Source organism: Mizuhopecten yessoensis, unplaced genomic scaffold (genome assembly GCF_002113885.1).
Source record: "Mizuhopecten yessoensis strain PY_sf001 unplaced genomic scaffold, ASM211388v2 scaffold10901, whole genome shotgun sequence".
In the NCBI taxonomy this organism is placed as follows: domain Eukaryota; kingdom Metazoa; phylum Mollusca; class Bivalvia; order Pectinida; family Pectinidae; genus Mizuhopecten; species Mizuhopecten yessoensis.
This window is the reverse complement of record NW_018408778.1, coordinates 680,862-690,073: the sequence shown is the minus strand read 5'-3', so window position 1 is coordinate 690,073 and position 9,212 is coordinate 680,862. Positions and strand designations below refer to the sequence as shown.

Here is a 9,212-nt window from a genome sequence, read left to right as displayed (position 1 = left end):
TAATTACTGGAGTTATTACCCTTGGTTTCATTAATGCGATGCATGCGTTCCATGATGTTGTATTGCACTCATTGATCTACCAGTTATGTTGAATGATTTCTCTTTTAATATCAATTACTCACAAATACTTCATATATTTCAATCATACAAACAACTGCTCATTCAATGTGTGACGGGCGTATTATATACCGCTCGCGGTAACCTTATTAAAAATATAATAATTTTCAAAATTAAAGATATAGATGAACTACTTTGAATACTGAGAGTATGCAGTATTGCATGAATTAATGTAAGTTAACCGCAGACTATATGCGCGTAAACATATCATACGAAGTCTGCCTCCCGCCAAGTGGTGAAGACGAACCAATCACTGTAAATGTCCAAGAGCATAGGCCTGGGATGTTTCTTCGTGAGGTTCTATGGTTGACGTTTATAGTGAGAGTTCCGCCATAGACAGGACCTCCAAATAGTGATAAAGGACGTGGGGAGAACGAAATGTTTTCCGACACTGTGACAGATCTTGACAGATCTTGTTTGGGTTTCACAACCTGACGCGTGACAGTATGACGTTGAAACAATATCGAGCGCCTGTAGCAAATTTGCCTGAAACAAGCGATCAAATCTTTAAGCATTATCTTCTTTTGATATTGCCTTAATAACCCCATTTTCACATCGCATAAAGGCACAAAAGTCACCAACATTTGCCGGATGTTGACAGCAGACGACGTAAACAAAACAGCATGCAACAAAAAGCACGTGAAAAACTCGTCCGGTCAAGGTTCATCATCTTGACCAATCAAAACTACGGAATCTCATATACCACATGTGGTGTATAACTCATATTTATCAAACAGTCTGCATGTTTATGAATGATCTGAGAGTGGAATAACACAGCATGTTGTGGTAGAAAGTAATTTTTGGAACTCCATTTGAAGGTACTTCTATCCTGATTGAGTCCGATTTGGTTTCCTTTGGAAACACAACAGGTACATTTCATCAATATGTTTCAATGAGGCTGATTTGTGGGCTGGACATTAAATACTCACTCACCTTCCACCAAGATGGCTGGGATTTCATTCTTTAATTGGCTGTAAAGTAGAAATGCGTTTCCTACCTGTTCATGTGGGTTTTCTCTGGGTCATCCACTTTCTTCCTAAATAGAGACCGGCTATGCACTACCATCTGAGCCATTAAGTTGTTCCCTGATTTTTATAAATATTTAAAAAAAATATATATATATATCGAGACAAATTTTGACAATTTGACATTAAATTGAAGCAATCATGAATTTCAGTAAATCATTTCTTTCTATTTTTCCAGACCAGCAGGATTTGCCTCAGCTATAAACACCATTTCCAACAACAGCACCATACAGATTTCTGAGGAAGACAAGAAACGGATATTAGACGAAGAAAATATGAAGTTACAACAGCTCAAGGTAGAAATAGGATCAGAGTACTAAGACAGGGTGTTACTTTCATAGGGAGAAGGAAACAATGAGAAGTGCAGTATTGAGTTGGAAAAGGGAAGTGATGAAGGGATGGGGGAGGCAGAGTTAGTGAAGTGATGACTTATAAAGGGATGGGGGAGGCAGGGTTAGTGAAGTGATGACTTATAAAGGGATGGGGGAGGCAGGGTTAGTGAAGTGATGACTTATAAAGGGATGGGGGAGGCAGGGTTAGTGAAGTGATGACTTATAAAGGGATGGGGGAGGCAGGGTTAGTGAAGTGATGACTTATAAAGGGATGGGGGAGGCAGGGTTAGTGAAGTGATGACTTATAAAGGGATGGGGGAGGCAGGGTTAGTGAAGTGATGACTTATAAAGGGATGGGGGAGGCAGGGTTAGTGAAGTGATGACTTATAAAGGGATGGGGGAGGCAGGGTTAGTGAAGTGATGACTTATAAAGGGATGGGGGAGGCAGGGTTAGTGAAGTGATGACTTATAAAGGGATGGGGGAGGCAGGGTTAGTGAAGTGATGACTTATAAAGGGATGGGGGAGGCAGGGTTAGTGAAGTGATGACTTATAAAGGGATGGGGGAGGCAGGGTTAGTGAAGTGATGACTTATAAAGGGATGGGGGAGGCAGGGTTAGTGAAGTGATGACTTATAAAGGGATGGGGGAGGCAGGGTTAGTGAAGTGATGACTTATAAAGGGATGGGGGAGGCAGGGTTAGTGAAGTGATGACTTATAAAGGGATGGGGGAGGCAGGGTTAGTGAAGTGATGACTTATAAAGGGATGGGGGAGGCAGGGTTAGTGAAGTGATGACTTATAAAGGGATGGGGGAGGCAGGGTTAGTGAAGTGATGACTTATAAAGGGATGGGGGAGGCAGGGTTAGTGAAGTGATGACTTATAAAGGGATGGGGGAGGCAGGGTTAGTGAAGTGATGACTTATAAAGGGATGGGGGAGGCAGGGTTAGTGAAGTGATGACTTATAAAGGGATGGGGGAGGCAGGGTTAGTGAAGTGATGACTTATAAAGGGATGGGGGAGGCAGGGTTAGTGAAGTGATGACTTATAAAGGGATGGGGGAGGCAGGGTTAGTNGGGGAGGCAGGGTGAGTGTAATATTTATAAAGGGATGGGGGAGGCAGGGTGAGTGTAATATTTATAAAGGGATGGGGGAGGCAGGGTGAGTGTAATATTTATAAAGGGATGGGGGAGGCAGGGTGAGTGTAATATTTATAAAGGGATGGGGGAGGCAGGGTGAGTGTAATATTTATAAAGGGATGGGGGAGGCAGGGTGAGTGTAATATTTATAAAGGGATGGGGGAGGCAGGGTGAGTGTAATATTTATAAAGGGATGGAGGAGGCAGGGTTAGTGTAATATTTATAAAGGGATGGAGGAGGCAGAGTGAGTGTAATATTTATAAAGGGATGGGGAGCCATGATAGATAGCTTTTAAAACAGTCTGGTATTAGTTGTCCTGGATACTATATTTACTGATCTTTACTGATAAAGGAACAAATTTTGACAAAAAGTGTTTAACTTCAAGATACTTGTGCTGGGGATTGTGTAATACTACACATTTTAGACTGTTTATTCTAAGGTAAATGACTGGATATGTCATATTGGATGTATAGGATAGAAGAATATAGGGGTTGCTAAAATTGTGCATGGGTGTTGGATTATAATGATAGGTGCTTGGATATCGGTGAAATGGTTATGGGTTATTCTGGGCGAGCGCTGTCTTATCCTGTGGGGAAAGAATTCATTGGACTTGGTGTTGGTTTTCCACAAGGGACTGGAATGTTTGTTAAGGTTGGTAGGAATGGTAGGTGGGTTGTGTATTGCAACCAGTAAGCGTTTATGTGTGACATTTCGATGAAAAGTATGGTACGCACCCTGTCATCTTAATCAGACAAATGTGTTTGTCTTATGAAGGTGACTGTGTGTAACCTATAAGTCATTGAATCATCACATATAAACACTTACTAGTTGTGACCTTTCTACAAGAACTTAGAATTTAACTGGATACTAGGGTATTAGGAAAGATGTTAGGAAGTTGGACTAGTTACTGGGTTGTTCAAAAAAAGGTGAGCATAAGGTTAAACTAGAAATGGGGTGATAAGGCAAGAGGTAAACATGAAATTGAAATGGATACTGGGCTACTAGGAAAGAGAAAAACATAATATTTTGTTGTATACTGGGTTTTTAGAAAAGACGTATATATGAGATTGAATTGGATATTGGGCTACTAGGAAATAGGTAAACATGAGATTGAACTGGATACTGTGTGTTTTAGGAAAAGGGTTAAACGTGAGAGTAGACATGATACTGGGTTGTTGGGAAGGAGCTAAGCATGAGGTTTGACTAGATAATAGGAAAGGTGTACACATGATGCTGTACTGAATGTTTGGTTATGAGAAAGGAGGTGAGTATGATGTTGGACTGGGTTATTAAGATGGGTATATATATATAAGCATGAGGTTTTACAGGGTTATCATGAGGTTGGCCTAGTTGCTAGGCTGGGTTGTGATGAGATGTGGTGATCAACAGGATTGATTGTGATCTGCATACAGTGCCTCTTTACATTCACCTCAAAAACTGTCTTCAATATTAACTCTTACTATTGGCTATATACTAATGTTTTTTTAAATTATTTTTTGGCTCTTTAGAAAATGGACATGGTTTCCACATATTGGAAATTTACTTTTCAGATACGAGTACTAGAAAATTGGTATAGTTTTGGAGATCAATTGTGTAAGATTAAAATTATATATCTTTATAAATTTTATTATCGTTGAAATGTTCAAGACTGTCATTGCTCGCTCTTCTCTGTTCCAATGTAAAGACATATACATTTCAAATAAAGCAACCTTACCTATGAGGTCAGTAGATTGTGTAACTATGCAGTGATATTGACTGAACGCAAGGCATCTGTGGTTAATGTTGAGAGGTGTTGGTCTGAAACTGGTGCTGCATTACATATGTGCTTTATTCTTATCCTCAATGCCAACAGCATCATAGCCAAGGTTTCACCTGACACCTGTTTTGTCCATTTTATACACTTTTTGACTTTTTATAGCTATTCCTTCTGGCTACATGTACAATTGCTCTGATAGTATCTATTTGTAAATTCATATTGTGCTAACTTTGTATCCATTGCTTATACTATTATTTCATATAGCTAAAGGGAGATTACTCTTGTTAAACATCTCAATTATAGCGTGAAGGACATCACCTAGGTCACAGTAAACATAATTACATTTGTATCGAGCGGAGTAAAATTTAATCAGAAGTAGTCCATGTTAAGCAGAAAATTAGTAATATAATGTAAAAACTCAAATTGTGTAATTCCAGGCTGAAGCTTTGTACTTACAGTTTACTGCAGTGGCGGACACTGACACGAATCATTGAGGTCCTAAATTTCCATGTGGAAGGGGCTCAAAGTGGGGGGAAATATATGTTTTTTAGAGAAAATTCACAGGCTTTTTATCAAGGCAGGGTCCGCCACTGGCATGTTGTGGGTATTTGATCATTTGTGAGTGAATAATTGTAACAAGTTTTGTCAGATTGAGGTGGATGTGCTGGATGCAATATAACACAGATGGAATACAATACAGCATGTTGTCAGTGATAACCTCTGTATTAAACATACTGATGTGTGGTGAATGTGTTGGTGTGTTTAGTGGATTAACCCAATGAACATATACAGACAGTATGGCTCAGCTGTTGATGAGCCGTTTAAGTTGCCTTTGTATGTTAAATGTTATTCAGTCGGAAAACATGCATGTTTTGTATCAACAAGTGACCAAACGAAGAGATTAAAGCTGTTAATCAACTCACATTAATATAACATGGCTATCTTAGGAGTTAGTCCTCTGTATCTTTGTCATGTTGTTACATTTTGAGGTTTTTACCTCCATTGTTGATAAGGTTGCAACTTGTATCTGCCAGCCATGTTCTACTGTCAGTGCTGGTAAGCTCAACAGAAGTTGTCTCTCCAAACAAAATCTACACTGATCACTTGTTTTCTTTATCTTGTTTATTGAATATTATTAATATGATAATGTTTATATTGTAATGTATTCACTCTTTACTGATAACTTGTGATAACAATATGCACAAAATTATGTGCTTTGAGATTACCTAGGGGAAAGAACTCTGAATTAAGGGGAGACAACTTATTGAGCTGTACAACTTTTGATATTATATGTGAGCATGTGTGTATGTTCTCTCTCTTATTTCTTTGTTTCTCCACATGTCTTGAAGGATCAATGTGGCGCCAATCAACATGATTTTGCTAACCAGGTATATATTGTTACTCTTCCCTCTGTTGTATCTTTATCACTGTTTTGTTTGCTGCTACTGTCTTACCCACCTCTGTGTATGTATAAATCTTGTTAGTCAACAACACAAATATCTTACAAGTTACTTTGTAAAACATGGATATCTATGGTGAAAATTCTTATCATTCTGTTCACCTACTGAACATGTGGCACATGATTTCAAGTTGCACTTTTCTTTTACTGAACGTGTGGCAAAGGACTCCAAAGAGCATTCTTCTTCTACGGAACATGTACAAAGGGAAGTTTACCTCATTAAAACACGAGACATCTCTAATGGTGTCTGTTCCATCATAGCTTTCCTTAACTTAAAAAATCCTCCCTTAAATTAAAAAATCCTCAAAATTTCCAATCATTGCTTTCCCCAACTTACAAAATCCTCCCTGAACTTAAAAAATCCTCAAAATTTCCAATCATTGCTTTCCCCAACTTACAAAATCCTCCCTTAACTTAAAAAATCCTCAGCTTTCTGAAGGTTGTCTAATGCAAGTTTCAATCTTACTGAATTTGCTCATGGATTTTTTTTTTTAAATAGCTTTAACAGCTGAGGTTTTGAGCATGAGAGTTCTGTATGTTAATGCTTCTGAGCTACATATTAGACAGATGACCAATGTAACAGTCTTTATAGCTAGATACCAGGTATTCTCTGAAAGACAAACTTTATTGTCTCAATGAGGCTGCATGTATATTAAAAATGCTATTTGAACTTAACAATAAAAAACATTCAGTTGTTTTATTAGCATGTTGTTAATCAAACTTCCCCTCATGACTATACACTTCTAAATAAAAACCTTCACACACACTGAGTAGTTGTTTCAAGATGGTATACACTTGGTATGGTATTTGGTATACACCTTTAAATAAAAACCTGCACACACACTGAGTAGTTGTTTCAAGATGGTATACACTTGGTATGGTATTTGGTATTTGGTATACCCTTCTAAATAAAAACCTGTGTTAGCTTTGACTCACACAATTTACTTTAAATAGCGAGAAACACGAAGGAGTAAGGTCTAGATGATTCTACTACCATATCGCAACAGAGAAAAACACACCTGTATTTTCATGGTAGCGGCTTTATTTACAAAAAATAGTCATTGATGACGATATTGGTTATTATATACAGTTTGTCATAGACTATTGCTAGCTGTGAATTGCATGTTGAACCTGATGTTTGTGAATTGGTGACTTGGACAGCATGTTTGACGTGTACACAGGTAGCCCTGTCATTGTTGTTCCAGCTGTACTGATCACATCTCAAGTCCAATACATGCCTGTGTCTATCTAGTAGGACACCAAGTATTCTATTTCTGATGGCCTACTGACCCTGAACCTCCGTAACGTCTCTGTTACTTGATGCATGCACCAGTTTATTGGATATTTGTTTACAACAAACATGTGTTGTACTGTTTCCAATGCAACACAAGTATCTTGTATTGTTTTCTGTTCACCACAAACATCTTGCATTTCTTTGCCACACAAATATCATCCACTGTTTACAGTGCTATACAAACATCTTGTATTCTATATGAAACCAATAACTTGGAACTGTTTTGTTTCTCTGACACAAACATATATTCCACTGTTTGTGGTTGGTACAATACAAATATCTTGACTGTTTTCTCTCTGACAGAATATATCTTGTACTGTTTTCTGTACAACATAAATATCTGTAAATAATTTGTGTAAGCTGTAAGGTTAGCTGAGACGGCTTCCCTACCACTTTCATGTAAAGGTTGTTGAATGTTCAGAATACCATTTTTTACATACAACTATATTTTGTAAAGCTTCTACCATTTCAAAAACTCTTAATAGAAAATTTATATTGCTCCTTTTTATGAATGTCATCTTAATGAAAACCAATCTTCTGGGTTTTTTACTTCATAATACTTGAATGATTCTTTTGTTCTTAAATACATTTTCCTGTTGTATGCAGTGCCATTGAGGGCCTAAGGAATATGGAAAGAGTTTTGAAAATGGCATTCACTTTTTACACTATAATATTGGATCCTTTAAAATATTATAAAGATTTTCATTTGATATTATCCTTGTTTGTCAGGAGCAGAGATTAAAAGAGATGGGAGGCAGTCCAGTGGCAACTCAAGCCAACACAAACCAATCAAATCCCTTCGCCTCACCAAACACCACAGGGTCACCTGCATCTAGTGGGGTCAACTTGTTTGGTTCTCCAACAAAAACAGCACCAGGTGGCACTGCGCCTAGTGACGACCTTTTGAACCTTTCAGGGAATCCATTTATAGAAAATGTACAAAGTGTGATGCAAATGAACAATGTCATGAATAACATGCAGCCAACATCACAACAGCAATTTGCAACCCCAGCATGGAACTCGTCGGGGATGAACAACACACCAGGTGGGTACAACTCTCTTAGGCACACACCGGTAGACTCTCTCAGAGGTCAGGGTGGGAGGGTCAAAGTGGAGGGGTCATGTTACTGGAGGCAGCAATTTGTTGTAGATTTGTCATTATTTTGCCACACATTTGAGATGTTTCCTCAAACCTTATACTGTTTATCTTTGTTGATACTGGATGTTGGTAGACATTATTAAAAATAATTGTTGTACTGTGAAGTGAAATCTATGATGTACTGTTTGGTATATTTATGGTACATTTATGGTACATTTATGGTACATTTATGAGATATGTTTATTACTAGTCCCTATTTATTCAGAAATTCTTTTCTGCTATGTCTTTGTAGAAATGCTAGTACATATACTCACTTATTAGAAATGTGTTCATGAGCTACCAATAACTAGTGTTAGACCTTTTTAACTCCTGAGGAATATATGCAGGCATTTTCAACTGACTTAATCATATACAACATATTATTAACTAATACAAAAATATATCACATTTAATTGTTTTTGTATTAATTAAAATGTTTCTAGCTGACATTTTATTTAATACCACTCTGCTTAAATTATCATTTGGTATTTTTAGCTAACCTGGCACGAAGTGCCAAGTGAGCTTATGCCGTGGTGTGGCGTCCGTCGTCCGTCCGTCCGTCCGGCCGGCCGGCGTCCGGCCGGCGTCCGGCGTCAATATTTTACTTTAAACGACTTCTTCTTAATAACCGAAAAGCCTAGGGTGATGATATTTGGCCAGAAGCAAACTGGGATGAAGGTCTACCAAGTTTGTTCAAATAAATGACCTTCTTCTATTTTCAAGGTCACAGGGGTCAAATATGTTAAAAACTTTTAACAACTTCTTCTCAATAACCAAACTGCCCAGGAAGATGATATTTGGTCAGAAGCATACTAGGGTGAAGGGCTACCAAGTTTGTTCAAATGAATGACCTTCAATTATATTCAAGGTCACAGGGGTCAATTGTCTTAAAAAACCTTTAAATAACTTCTTCTGAATAACCAAAATGCCCAGGGTGATGATATTTGGCCAGTAGCA

General features: G+C 38.0%; 1 protein-coding gene across 11 annotated transcripts in view; it reads left to right on the top strand.

Moving 5' to 3' along the window:
• LOC110463394 (phosphatidylinositol-binding clathrin assembly protein LAP-like) overlaps positions 1 to 9,212 on the top strand; it is a 103,583-nt gene that overhangs the window by 68,452 nt on the left and 25,919 nt on the right. For 10 of the 11 annotated variants that reach the window (XM_021517945.1, XM_021517946.1, XM_021517948.1 and 7 more), the window contains 3 exons: positions 1,321 to 1,438; positions 5,714 to 5,752; positions 7,847 to 8,162. In XM_021517945.1, coding sequence (XP_021373620.1) covers positions 1,321 to 1,438; positions 5,714 to 5,752; positions 7,847 to 8,162 — 473 coding nt within the window. The remainder of the gene's footprint in view (positions 1 to 1,320; positions 1,439 to 5,713; positions 5,753 to 7,846; positions 8,163 to 9,212) is intronic. The other variant, XM_021517947.1, reaches the window with a different exon arrangement.